Below are 14,646 nucleotides of genomic sequence, written 5' to 3' on the forward strand. Positions count from 1 at the left end.
TCCAAACTAACCATCATCTTAATCCTTATTCTTTTTAAATGATTACTTTTATTGTGGAGGATGTTCATGTTTGCCAAAATAAACTCTTGATCTTTTGTTTTATAAAGAGAATATACGATTGTTTTTCTTTTTCTTTTTTTTTCTGACTGTTTTGATGGACTAAAAATAGGAGCTTATATTTGGTGCCTTATGTGATTAATCTTATCATCTGATGCTGGAGACTCCATATGTCCTGTTTTTTAGGTGCTCTCTGCTACATGGAAATAAAGAATTACTCGGAAGCTTTGAAGTGGTGCGATGAAGGACTACAGATCAGTCCAACTGAGAAGAAACTTTTGGAAACAAGGACGAAAGCGGATAAACTTCATGTAAGGTTCTTCATGTCCTACTGCAGGGATAATATAGAAGAAAAGAAAAAAACACTGTACAACGGCAAATTATGAAAGTAGAAAAATGAGTTTATTTAAATTGTTAATCCAAAAAAGACATACATAATAAGATTAAAAAAGAGAGAACTTTGGTGAGAGGACCAGCAGGTGGCGTACTCACTCCACAACTCAGTAAGTATTAGAAGGAAAAATTGTATCGAGAAAAAGAGGGAAAAACAGCTGAGCAAAAGCACCACATAGAAGTGTCCACCGGCTACCACTTAAAGGATTAAGTGTAAAAAGCAGACAGTGCCATGCACCACAAGGACAAAGTCCAGGGGTTAAAATATTGTGGTACCCAGAGGACAACAGCAGGTGCAATTGAAACAGCAAGAATAATCTGCAATACAGTGAGGTTATAACATATACCTGAGTCGTGGAGTGAGGATCCAAGAAACCCTTTGCAGGGATAATATGTACATGGTATACACAGAAGTCTTAAATTTCCCAGTGTGTATGAAGGCTAAGCACTAGTGATGAGTGAGCACTACCATTCTCGGTACTGGTAACTAGTGATGAGCGGGCACTACCATGCTCCTGTGCTCGGTACTGGTAACTAGTGATGAGCGGGCACTACCATGCACAGGTGCTCAGTACTCGTAACTAGTGATGAGTGGGCACTACCATGCTCAGATGCTCAGTACTCATAACTAGTGATGAGTGGGCACTACCATGCTCGGGGGCTCGGTACTTGTAACTAGTGGTGATCGAGCACTACCATGCTCGGGGGCTCGGTACTCGTAACTAGTGATGATCGAGCAGTACCATGCTCGGGGGCTCGGTACTCGTAACTAGTGATGAGTGGGCACTACCATGCTCGGGGGCTCGGTACTTGTAACTAGTGGTGATCGAGCACTACCATGCTCGGGGGCTCGGTACTCGTAACTAGTGATGATCGAGCAGTACCATGCTCGGGGGCTCGGTACTCGTAACTAGTGATGAGCAAGTACTACCATGCTCGGGTGCTTGGTACTCGTAACTAGTGATGAGCGGGCACTACCATGCTTGGGTGGTTGGTACTCGTAACTAGTGATGAGCGGGCACTGCCATGCTCGGGTGCTCAGTACTGGTAACTAGTGATAAGCGAGCACTACCATGCTTGGGTGCTTGGTACTCGTAACTAGTGATGAGCGGGCACTGCCATGCTCGGGTGCTCAGTACTAGTAACTAGTGATGAGCGAGCACTACCATGCTTGGGTGCTTGGTACTCGTAACTAGTGATGAGCGGGCACTGCCATGCTCGGGTGCTCAGTACTGGTAACTAGTGATAAGCGAGCACTACCATGCTCGGGTGCTCAGTACTAGTAACTAGTGATAAGCGAGCACTACCATGCTCGGGTGCTCAGCACTCGTAACGAGCAATCGGATGCTCAGATGGGTGCAACTCGAGTATCGAATATAATGGAAGCCATTGGGGAACTCCAAGCATTTTTTGGAAGAGTTTCTGGAAAAATGCTTGAGTCCCCCCCATTGACTTCCATTATACTCTGTACTTGAGTCGCACCCATCCGAGAAACCAGCTGTTCATTACAAGTACCGAGCACTCGAGCATGGTAGTGCTCGTTCATCACTAGATATAAGCATCCGAGTATGGTAGTGCTCGCTCATCACTAGATATAAGCATCCGAGTATGGTAGTGCTCGCTCATCACTAGTAAGCACTTTTCATGCTTTCTGACACTTCACTCATAAAGGAAATTTTGGGATTCTGATGTTCAGTGGGGTCTCGAGGACAGCGATGTGTGGCTCATTAGAAAGTGTATAGGGCCAGATACCACTCTGCTCATGCATAGGCTGAGCACTTCTGCCGCTTACTTTGAGTAATCCGTGGAGGTCTCGTAACCCAGACCATGTCTGATCAAGAGTTCTGGGATACAACATACTAAGAGTGATTTAAAAATTTAGCTGCACTTTAAAAGTATTGATAAAAATTAATCAAATGATCAAAACACACGTTGCATATGCTTGTCAGGCCAAGCATTGGCTTCACTGATAAAGGGCCTGAAATGCGTTAGGGTTTTTTGTTTTGACCATATGATGCATTGCATGGAAAGTTTTAACAGAGGCTGCAAGTTTTAAAGTTTAAACCACTGGATGCTGGACATTATCCTATGTATATTGCACTTTATTTCTGCTGTATGTTGCTAATTGGATGAGCTGGACTGAATTTCTTTAGAAATGCAATGGCATCCCTGGTGTCACTACTGCACATTAGTAACTGCAGTTATCAAAAGCCGGGGAACCGAAAAGCGACAAGTGACTGCCAAGCCTCAAGTTGGGAACCACTGGTCTAGCCAATATATCAACATTAAAGGGGTTGTCCAGGCTTTGCTCTGGATTCAGTTTCATAGTCACTGTGTGTGACTGCAGACTTGTGAATTCTCACAGCGTGCACACTGTCAGGAATCTCCGGAGCTAAGAGCTGTCCGACATGCGAATGCAAGTATATGATTTTCATATTTAACCCTTTATCAGATAGTTTTATGATTTTCATATATTCACTCTTGTGCCGACTAGACTTGTTTGGCCTCGCACCATACAAGTGAATTGAGCGACACGTCTAGTAGGAATGTGGCCGGAAGTATGCAAATCGCACTTTAGGAACTAGGGAATCCTGAAAGCATTCACAGGTCTGCAGTCCTATAGCGTGACTGCCATCTTGAACTTTAATCCTGGACAGCCCCTTTAAAACAAGGGCAAAATGATCTGTCAGGGAATCTAATAGAACAGACAACTCCTGAATACTATGATAACAAACACATCGGTGCGGTGAAGTTTCCCGATTGTGGCCGACTGCACAAAAGGACGTGTGGCTATTTTATCTCCAGATCATATACAAGTCCTTTGACTTTCTGTTTGTTGTTTTAACCGCTGATCTGGAATTAAATGCTTTCTCCCTATACAGAGGGCTGCGGAGCGAGACGCCAGGAAGGTCAGACAGGCAGAGAAGAAGAAGCAGGCGCAAAATGACTCTGTCCTCCGCACAATTAAGGCAAGTGTATTGCACCTGTAAAGCATAATTACCGAAAACACATTGTGATTGGTGCATAGCAAGGAAAACCTGAACTCGCTCGCTGTCTGACTTCCCAAAACATTACTAACCTCTTGAGGACAGGGCCATCTTCCATTGAACTTTTTTAAACCCCTCCTTTTTTTTTTAAAGCCATTATTTATTTATTTATTTATTTATTTATTTCCTTTTATCATTTCCCATAAGAGCTTGGTCTTTACCAGTTGGAGTTTTGAATTATTTTACTTTTTTTGAATTGGTGGGAAAAGGGGGTTATTTAAATTTTATATTTGTTTTTGGTATGTTTTTAATATTTAGAAACCTTTTGTAAGGCTATGTGCGCACGCTGCATTTTTTGCCACGTTTTGCGTGTTTTTGGGTGCAGTTTTGGTCTCAAAACTGCATGAATTTCCTTCCCCAGCAAAGTCTGAGATTTTATTTTTGCTGTCCGCACAGTGCAGTTTTTTTATTGCTGCATCTTGGTGGTGACCACAGAGATGTAGCATGTAAATTCTTTTTGCGTTTTTCACCCATTGAATAAAGACGCAGCTAAAAAAACGCATCAAAAAACATGCAATAATGCATGGGTGTTTTCTTTATCGTTCCTTATGGGAGACCCAAACCATGGGTGTATAGCTTCTGCCTCCGGAGGACACACAAAGTACTACACTAAAAGTGTAGCTCCTCCCTCCGAGCATATACACTCCCCGGATGACAAATCCAACCAGTTCAATGCTTTGTGTTCAGGAGGTCACACACACACATGCATCCTCTGATTTTTGATTTCAAAGATTTGGAAGAAAAGCAGGTCCAATCTGGACTCCCGGCATGTCCCTTCTCACCCCACTGTGTCGGCGGTGCTGTTAAGGTTGATTTCAGGGCTGGAGCCTTCACATGCCGCGCTCCTTCGCCATCCCTTGGGGCTCTGGTTTGAAGTGGGAGCCATCACGGTTCTCACTGCTTTGCAGGAGACCGGTCTCCATCCGCAGCCCTGTTCAGGATCCTGCCGGACGGAGCGATGACCCCCCAGGGACCTGGCACCTGCGTCTCAAGCTAAGTACTGAGACGTTATTACCACAGAAAGTGGTCTTTCTAGGGGTCCCTTGTACTTTATTTGTGGGGGAGAATGTGTTATATGTATGTTTTAACATTTCCGGCCGGTTCTCCAGTTTTCACTGGAGTACCGCGCCGATGGTGCCTGCACGCTGGCCGCATGTTTAAATCTAGGCCCCGGCTTCGCCTGAGGCCTAGTTTCGATTCTATGTCAGTCAGTGCAGTGAGACAGGGTGGCTCCGCCCACCGGCTGCTCAGCACAGGGAAGGGACACTCCTCACTGAGGAAAGATTCCCTCCCCTGTATGCCTCATTTGCCCTCCGTCCTGCTCTCAGAGTAGGCTCCGCCCCCTCTCCTTGCTGCACAGCGTTCTACGGCACAGAGATCAATGTCTGCAAACACATTGTGACAAATGGGGGCCTGGGAAAGAGCCCCCAGTTCTGGGGGATCTGGAGGGCACAGAGATGCCCCTATGTTAAACAGTCTGGCAAGCCACAACCTCCGGTTGTGCAGCTGCTTATACACTCTGTTTATATACTCTGCTGGGGTTTTTTTTCCGAAAAGCCCCCACTTCTGGGGAATCTGGAGCAGAGATGTTATGTTAAACGGTCTGGCAAGCCACAACCTCTGGTTGTGCTGCTGCTTATATACTCTGTTTATATACTCTGCTGGGGGTCTTTCTGGACAGAGCCCCCACTTCTGCAGCATGTCTCATATCAGTGCAGGGCTGCAAGGCTGGGTTTTTTTTTTATTTTTATTATGCACCGCATGTTGACTCGTACTGTCTGTACTGAGCACATAACCACATTGTGATGCCTGCTCTGACATAGTGGTGCCTCAGCCTGGAGGCTTATCCCCAGTGGTCCCTCCGGCTGCTCCGGCTCCGGGGTAGAATCCCTCTCTCCAGGAGACAGCTGTCCCGGACACTGCTGAGCATGCATCAGCCCCCTTCTCAGGGCGCTTCTGCTGCTACGGCTCGCTCAGCAAAGCTCACAGAGGATTCTTCATCTGGGAGCCCGTCCTCCTAAAATGGAGACGCAGGGTCCCCTTTCCCTCCTCGCCCCGCGGCTCTGGTTCACGAGCTGACTCGCAGGACAAGGAGGATGCCTTACTGGGGGCTCGGACGCTCTCCATGTACCCCATTGATCTGTCCGAAAGTGACGCAGATGCTAATGATTTGATTGCGTCCATTATATTTGTACTGGACCTCAATCCACCTGTATCAGGGGAGCACCCCTCTTTGGCAGAAAAGCATCAGTATACCTTGCCTAAGAGAACAAGGAGTGTGTTCCTTATCCACTCCAGCATTCAGGTCACTGTGACCAAGCCCAGAGCCTGTCCTGACAGACGCTTCCCAGAGCGTGGTTCTGATGACTGTTTCCCCCTTCCACCAGTGGTGGTCAAGGAGTGGGCTCATTCACCAAAGGTGGACCCTCCGGTGTCTAGACTTTCAGCCCGGACAGTTGTATCAGTGGCTGACGGCACCTCTCTGAGGATCTCACTGTCCGCCAGGTTGTCCTTCTGGCCAAATCTATATATGAGGCGGCAGGGGCCTCGTTCTCCCCATCTTTTGCAGCAGTGCGGGCTCTCAAAGCCATCTCTGCTTCTCGGGAGGAGATGCATTCCCTCACCAGGGCCTTTATGCCCGAATTGGTTGCCTTAACTTCCAGGCTTCAGTCTTTTCATCCTATAGCTGGAGACTGTCACCGCACTGCGGTGGCCTCGGCTACTTCCCTCGCTATCCGCAGGTTCCTGTGGCTTCGAGAGTGGAAGGCAGATGCTTCTTAAGAAGTTCCTTGCTGGACTCCCTTTTGCTGGGACCAGTCTATTCGGTGAACAACTGGATGAAATTATTAAGGAAGCTTTTGGCAGGAAGAGTACTTCCATGCCACAACCCAGGAAACCTTCCAGGGCAGGAACCAGTCGAGGTTTCGTTCCTTTCGTTTCCTCTAACTGGTCGTCCTCTAAGCTCTCGGCCTCGTCCACTAACTCAGCCAAGGTCCGTAAACCAACTGGCGCATGAAGCCGCGTCCTAAGTCGGCAGGAGCTGCTGCCACCAAGGCAGCCTCCTCTTGATTATCTGGCCGCGCCAGTAACGTCCTTGGTCGGTGGCAGGCTCTCCCTCTTGGGCGACGTGTGGTTTCAACACGTCTTCGATCAGTGGGTGTGGGTTACCATCTCCCACGGCTACAGAATAGAATTCTATTCAGCCGCCAAACAGATTTTTTCTGACAACTCCCCCCTGCTCCAAGGCCGCCGCCTTCTCACAGGCCGTGGCATTCTTGCAGGCCAATGGAGTAATTGTACCAGTTCCCGACTGGGAACGGTTCTGAGATTTCTACTCAAATCTCTTCCTAGTCCCCGAAAAGGACGGTGCTTTCCGACCTGGATCTCAAGCTTCTCAACAAGCATGTTCAGGTGCGGCAATTTTGCATGGAATCTCTGCGATCAGTCAATGACCCAAGGAGATTTCTTAGCATCCATCGACATCAGAGATGTCTCTCTGCATGTGCCATTCGCAGTTTCACACCAGCGTTGGCTACGTTTTGTAATCGGAGAGGAACATTTCCAATTCGTGGCTCTCCCCTTTGGGTTAGCCACGGCCCCTCGTGTATTCACCAGTTGCGGTTCTGCTCCTCCAGGGGTTGGTAGTGATTCCTTACCTGGACGCCCTTCTAGTCAGGGCTTCATCCAGTGCAGACTGTCAGCGGAGTGTCTCGCTCACTCTCGCCACGCTTGCAAGTCCACTCTGACCCCGACCCAGGAACTTACGTACCTAGGGATGCAATTCAAGACTCGGCTGGAACTTGTGAAGCTGCCCTTAGTCAAACAGCAGTCTCTTCATCTGGCAGTTCGCTCTCTGCTGAGGCTCCGCCGTCATTCCATCAGGCACCTCATGCAGGTGCTGGGTCAGATGGTGGCGTCAATAGAAGCGGTTCCCCTTGCCAGTTCCATCTGCGTCCCCTGCAGCTGGACATTTTCCGCTGTTGGGACAAGGGACTTCTTCCTTGCACAGGCTGGTGGCTCTGTCGCCACAGACCAGGAGCTCTCTTTAAGTGGTGGCTTCGGCCCCTCTCTCTGTACCAGGGACGCTCCTTTCTGGCCCCGTCATGGGTGATTCTCACCACGGATGCCAGTCTATCCGGCTGGGGAGCAGTGTTTCTCCACCACCGAGCACAGGGCACTTGGACTCCGTCCGAATCAGCCCTCTCGATCAATGTGCTGGAAATCAGGGCTGTAGTCCTAGGACTCGCAGCCGCCTAGCAATGTTGAAAGTTCAACATATCCTTCAGTGGACGGAGGACTCCAAGTCCACCATATCCGCAGTCCACATCCCAGGCGCAGAGAACTGGGAGGCAGATTATCTCAGCCGTCAAACCGTGGACAGCGGCGAGTGAGCCCTGCATCCGGCAGTGTTCCGGTCAATTTAGCAGGCAGGGCACTCCGGGAGTGGATCTAATGGCATCCCGGCACAACAACAAGGTCCCGGTTTACGTGGCTCGCTCCCACGATCCTCAGGCCTTGGCAGCGGACGCGCTGGTTCCAGACTGGTCCCAGTTCCGTCTGGCCTACGTGTTTCCCCCTCTAGCTCTCTTGCCCAGAGTCCTGCGCAAGATCAAAATGGAGGGCCGTCGGGTCGTACTCATCGCCCCAGGCCCAGGCGAGCTTGGTTCCCAGACCTGCTCCGTCTGTTCGTAGAGGTGCTGTGGCATCTCCCGGACCGGCCAGACGTTCTCTCAGAGGGTCCGTTTTCCACAACAATTCTGCGGCTCTCAGATTGACGGCGTGGCTCTTGAGCCCTGAATCCTTACGGCTTCAGGCATTCCTTCCGAGGTCATCCTCACTATGACTCAGGCTCGGAAGTCTTCCTCGGCCAGGTTTTACCTCAGGACTTGGAGAATTTTCCTGTCCTGGTGTCGTTCTTCCGGCCATGGTCCTTGGCCGTTTTTTTCCTTGCCGACCATCCTGTCCTTTCTACAGTCCGGCCTGCAGCTAGGTCTGTCCCTCATTCCCTCAAGGGACAGGTCTCGGCTCTGTCAGCGGCGTATCGCCCGACTGGCCCAGGTGAGCACCTTCATGCAGGGCGCATCTCACATCATTCCGCCTTACCGGCGGTCTCTGGATCCCTGAGACCTTTCTTGGTCCTCATGGCCTTACAGAAACCCCCCTTTGAGCCTCTTAGGGAGGTTTCGTTGTTTAGTCTTTCACAGAAAGTGGTTTTTCTGGTGGCCATAATTTCTCTCAGGAGAGTCTCTTATTTGACTGTGCTCTCTTCGGAGTCACCCTTTTTGGTTTTTTTCACCAAGACAAGGTGGTTCTCCATCCAACTCCGGGCCTTCTCCCTAAGGTGGTGTCTCCGTTCCACCTTAACCAGGACATTTCATTGTCTTCCCTTTGTTCGGCCCCTGTGCATCGCTTTGAGAAAGCGTTGCATGCTTTAGATTTGGTGCGGACGCTCCGGATCTATGTGTCACGCACCGCTGTTTTTTTTTTTAGGCGGTGCACCTCTCTTTTTGTGCTGACCACAGGTCAGCGCAAGGGTCTCTCGGCTTCTAAACCGACCCTAGCTCATTTTATTAGGTCGGCCATATCCGATGCCTACCTATGTTCTCAGATGCCTCCCCCGCCAGGGATTAAGGCGCACTCGACCAGAGCTGTCGGTGCCTCTTGGGCTACGGCTCAGCAGGTCTGTCAGGCTGCCACTTGGTCTAGTCTGCACACCCTTTCGAAGCACTACCAAGTGCATGCTCATGCTTCGGCAGATGCAAGCTTGGGCAGACGCATCCTTCGGACGGCTGTCGCCCATTTGTGAAGTTAGGTTTCGCCTACTTCTCAGTTTCTGTTTATTTCCCACCCATGGACTGCTTTGAGACGTCCCATGGTTTGGGTCTCCCATAAGGAACGATAAAGAAAAAGAGAATTTTGTTTACTTACCGTAAATTCTTTTTCTTATAGTTCCGACATGGGAGACCCAGCACCCTCCCTGTTGCCTGTTGGCAGCTTTCTTGTTCCGTGTGTTTTCACCGGCTGTTGTTGTAGACAGAAGTTCCGGTTATTCCGGGTTTTACTCTATCTCTACTTATGGGTGGATGTCCTCCTTCAGCTTTGGCACTAAACTGGTTGGATTTGTCATCCGGGGAGTGTATATGCTCGGAGGGAGGAGCTACACTTTTAGTGTAGTACTTTGTGTGTCCTCCGGAGGCAGAAGCTATAGACCCATGGTTTGGGTCTCCCATGTCGGAACTATAAGAAAAAGAATTTACGGTAAGTAAACAAAATTCTCTTTTTTTATGCTTTTCTCCTGTGAGTGTGTATTTTTGCATTTTTGGGTTTTTTTTGTTTTTTTTTGGGCCAAGAACGCTGCATCTTTGTGATCAGAAAAAAATACAGCGTGCGCACATAGCCTAACTTTTAATTTTTTATTTTTTTCCTTACGTCCTTCTTGGGGGGCAATAGGAGCAAACACACATGGGCACTGGCAATGGAGTCATTTAAATTCTATTGTTAAGGGGGCTTTACACGCTGCGACATCGCTAATGCGGAGTCGTTGGGGTCACGGAATTTGTGACGCACATCCGGCCGCATTAGCGATGCCGTTGCGTTTGACACCGATAAGCGATTTTGCATCGTTGCAAAAACGTGCAAAATCGCTAATCGGCGACATGGGGGTCCATTCTTAAAAATCGTTACTGCAGCAGTAACGAAGTTGTTCCTCGTTCCTGCGGCAGCACACATCGCTCCTTGTGACACCGCAGGAACGAGGAAGCTCTCCTTACCTGCCTCCCGGCCGCTATGCGGAAGGAAGGAGGTGGGCGGGATGTTACGTCCCACTCATCTCCGCCCCTCCGCTGCTATTGGGCGGCGGTTCAGTGACGCTTCAGTGACGTCGCTGTGACGCCGCACGAACCGCCCCCTTAGAAAGGAGGCGGTTTGCCGGTCACAGCGACGTCGCCGGACAGGTAAGTATGTGTGACGGCTCTGGGCAATATTGTGCGGCACGGGCAGCGATATGCCCGTGTCGCGCAACAGATGGGGGCGGGTACCCACACTAGCGATATTGGGACCGATATCGTAGTGTGTAAAGTAGCCTTTAGTGATTGACAGCGGCAGCTTACTCTGCATGCACATGTTGGTGTTGGATGGGGTCAAACAGGGTTGTGAGATGTTGATATCCAGCTTGCTTTGGCGTGTGACTACTATTTAGCATTGTCGTCAGTTACTTTGACTGCAGTATGACCAACCCCATCCACTTAGGACGGTCCCTGTTCATATTTCATTCAGTTGATCTATCTCGGGGCTTGTTCAGACTTGCGTATTATACGTACATGTGCTGACCGTGTGTGGAGCCAGTGTGCATGACCAATTTTCCACATTGAGCATTGGTTTGAATGGAAAGAAAATGACAGCATGCACTTATTGTGGTCTGATTTACGGCTCAAACTAGTGCATATAATTTGCAGAGCAACCCTTGCCCTCGTCTGCTGGGCGGATGAGTGCATGGAGCTAGTCGTGTCCGCAGTTTGCAGACGTGAATGGTCCAGTTTCGGTATGGCTGTCTGAAACCTGCCATATTGTTAGTGAAGAGCGGTTCCGGCTCTGGAGTATCACATGGCTCCAGTTCCCTTTAATGTGCACCTTGTAACACCACCCTCGCCCTTTTGACATCAGCAACTTTCCCTTGAAATATTGTCTGATTTCCAAGCACCGTAACACAATGTGGGACTGTCCTGTAAATAGTCCCAGATAAGTAAACCTTTGACGAGCGGGAGGATGAGCTTATCTGGCCCGTCACTATATTAGGATAGTACTTTGCCCACTGTATTTTTCTCCATGACTAAGCAGAACATGTATTTATTATGTTTATTGAACTTTTACTGCAGGAACGAGGAATAAAATTGCTAGAAGAAAAGCGCAAGGAAGACGATGAAGAGGAGGAGACATCGGGAACGTTGCATAATGGCATCTCCAGTTCTGAGAATGTGACTGGGGCACAAGTCTTTTTAGATGAGACTGGCCGCCTTCACTGGCCGGTGCTGTTCCTTTATCCGGAGCACGGTCAGACGGACTTCATCTCTGCATTTCCGGAAGACTCCAGGTAGGTTGGGAATTATTTGCTCACTGGGCCCTATAGTTATATTGGGATTTCTGCAGTTTATCATTAATTATTATTTTTAGGTTTATAGATCATCTGAATGAAATGTTCTCGCAGGATTTGCCGCCGTGGGACACAGACAAAAAATATTTGGCTCACAATCTAGAGGTCAGTACTATACAGACAGTCATTCTAATATGTAGTCACTTTTTTTAGTTTTTGTGTGCAGTCATTTTCAATTGCAGAAGACTGAAGGACAGGTTCGGTGACTAGCTCCTTCATCGGGGGTCATGAAGAAGTTCTGTGATGAAGGCTGTATTAACAAGCAGGCGATGCCTCATGAAAGAAGAGGTCACTGGCGAAATTGTTATACCTACTACTGAGCACTAGGCCTCTGCCACACATACGTGAAAATCACGCACGTGCCGCGAGACACGAATTTTCCCTGCGTGTTGCGTTTGGTAAGTACGTGTCTCCGGTACATGCGGGCCACGTGTGTTCTACGTGTGCTATCCGCGATAACACACGGAGAACCGGTAATTTGCGTACTCACGTGGTCCTTGCTGCTATCCAGGGTACTGATCTTCGGTCTCCGGTCCTACCGACTCCCCGCTGCTGCTTCCGGCCGCAGTGAAGTGAATATTAAATGAGCATAATGAGCGGCGGTTGGCAGCAAGTGACAGCAGCGGCAGAGACTGCAGGGCTGGAGAAGATGAGTAAAGGTTTGTTATTTTTTTTCTCTGACACGTGCGTTTTCTCCGGCGTGTGTCACACAGGACCGCATCCACACTACATCCGTGTGGTACGGGTGCGGGCCGTGTGACACCCGTGATGCCAGAGAAAAACGGACATGTCAGCGTGAGAAACACACGGACACACGTAAGTACGGAACGGACACACGTTCCGTTCCAAAATACTTACGTGTGTCCAAACCATTAGGAATACCTAGGTCTACGTGTGTACGTGTCTCCGGTACGTGAGAAAACTGTCAAACACGTACCGGAGGCACGAACGTGTGACAGAGGCCCTAGAGAGAGTGCAAATCAATTCACAGGACCCTGATCTAGCAGCCAGGACTGTAATCTGTGACTGCCATAAAGGAGCCCTGAGAGTCGTCTCCTATTTGCCGGAATCCTCAACCTTTTTTTACGAGTATTCAGCCTGTTACGACGTCACGTGCATTACACCTCAATTATGATGCCATGCCAGGCTGACTAAGAGAGGATTTTGCAGTGCTTTTGTCCAACCACAACATATTAGTGACGTGGTTGCTGAACAGGGTCTTGCAAAATGACTTGCACCATCGCCAGCAACTAACTCAAAATCATGCCTTAACACATTTAATAGAATAAAGTGGACAACCCCTTAAATTTCCCCCATTGTGCGTTTGCAGGGGAGCTGAACACTTGTTAGGTAAATTATAGTTTGTAGCTGTGGATCAAGCAACAAGACTCCATTTTCAGCCTAATATCGCTGGACCTTTTGTATCATAAAAGCAAATTCTGTAAATTCAATAACACTCATGTGACATTTTTGTTTGTTTGTTTTTTCATCACTGTTCATAGATCACTCCGCAATGAAATTTTGTAGAAGCATAATATCGTTTTACATTATCAAAACCAGAGGGCTGGGTCCATCTCTGTGGAACTAAATGTTTAGCCAGTGATAAATCTACTTAATACATGCTATATTTTTTAGACTATAAGAAACTCATTTTAACAAGAAAAACTCTTGCTAAAAAAGTGTATGCATCTTATAGCCTGGTAGCAGCTTCCTGTGATGGATGAGAACGCTGACACCACGTCCTTCCTGATCATTGAGAGAACAACTTCGTGTCTTCCTGCCCCACACTGATCCATGTCATCAGTGTAGGGTAGTAGAGAAAGCTACCGGGACCAGCATGGAGGCTGCAGGTCATGAACAGCTGAAGGACCTTCCATCCGACAAGCTCCAGGACTTTTCAGGTCATGTGATAATTGACATGCCTGGAATGAACTGAAAAGTGTGTGTGTGTGTGTGTGTGTATGTATGTATGTATGTATGTATGTATGTATGTATGTATGTATATATGTGAACATTTAGCAGAACTGTGTTTATATGTATATATGCATATTACAGAGCTATGTGTGGCTGTAGAAGTGCATTCAGTAGAGCTGTGCATGTCTATAAATGTGCATGTAGCAGCGCGCTGTGTGTATGTAGCAGAACGCTGTGTGTCTATATGTGCTTGTAGCAGAGCGCAGTGTGTGTCTATATGTGCTTGTAGCAGAGCGCTGTGTGTGTCTATATGTGCTTGTAGCAGAGCGCTGTGTGTGTCTATATGTGCTTGTAGCAGAGCGCTGTGTGTGTCTAGATGTGCTTGTAGCAGAGCGCTGTGTGTCTATATTTGCATGTAGCAGAGCGCTGAGTTGTGTGTCTATATGTGCATGTAGCAGAGCGATGTGTGTGTCTATATGTGCATGTAGTAGAGCGCTGAGTTGTGTGTGTCTATATGTGCATGTAGCAGAGCGCTGAGTTGTGTGTGTGTGTGTGTGTGTGTGTGTGTATCTAGCAGAGGTGTGTGTATAATACACACTGCACAGAACATTGAGATCCATTACATTACTATTCTACTATAGTATGTTAAAATTAGGGATAATAAACTCTCCTCTTTTCACCACCAGGGAAGTTATAATCATTAGAAAAAAATGTTTTTATTATTTCTTTGTCGCTCCATTGGGAGACCCAGACAATTGGGTGTATAGCTTCTGCCTCCGGAGGCCACACAAAGTATTACACTTTAAAAGTGTAACCCCTCCCTTCTGCCTATACACCCTCCCGTGCATCACGGGCTCCTTAGTTTTATGCTTTGTGTGGAAGGAGGCACACATCCACTCATGCATTCTCATTTTAGTTATATCGGTTGGAAGAAAAGCGGGCCCCCACGGGGCCCCCGGCATGTTCCCTTCTCACCCCACTACGTCGGCGGTGCTGTTAAGGTTGAGGTACCCATTGCGGGTACAAAGGCCGGAGCCTCATGCCGTCTCCTTCACCATCCCTTAGCGGCTCTGGGAGAAGTGGGAT

General features: G+C 48.4%; 1 protein-coding gene across 1 annotated transcript in view; it reads left to right on the forward strand.

Moving 5' to 3' along the window:
- The window catches only part of TTC4 (tetratricopeptide repeat domain 4), a 75,771-nt gene that overhangs the window by 36,803 nt on the left and 24,322 nt on the right, over positions 1 to 14,646 (forward strand). The window contains exons 6-9 of the mRNA XM_075320111.1: positions 244 to 368; positions 3,333 to 3,419; positions 11,372 to 11,586; positions 11,667 to 11,751. Coding sequence (XP_075176226.1) covers positions 244 to 368; positions 3,333 to 3,419; positions 11,372 to 11,586; positions 11,667 to 11,751 — 512 coding nt within the window. The remainder of the gene's footprint in view (positions 1 to 243; positions 369 to 3,332; positions 3,420 to 11,371; positions 11,587 to 11,666; positions 11,752 to 14,646) is intronic.

Source organism: Anomaloglossus baeobatrachus, chromosome 8 (assembly GCF_048569485.1).
Source record: "Anomaloglossus baeobatrachus isolate aAnoBae1 chromosome 8, aAnoBae1.hap1, whole genome shotgun sequence".
In the NCBI taxonomy this organism is placed as follows: domain Eukaryota; kingdom Metazoa; phylum Chordata; class Amphibia; order Anura; family Aromobatidae; genus Anomaloglossus; species Anomaloglossus baeobatrachus.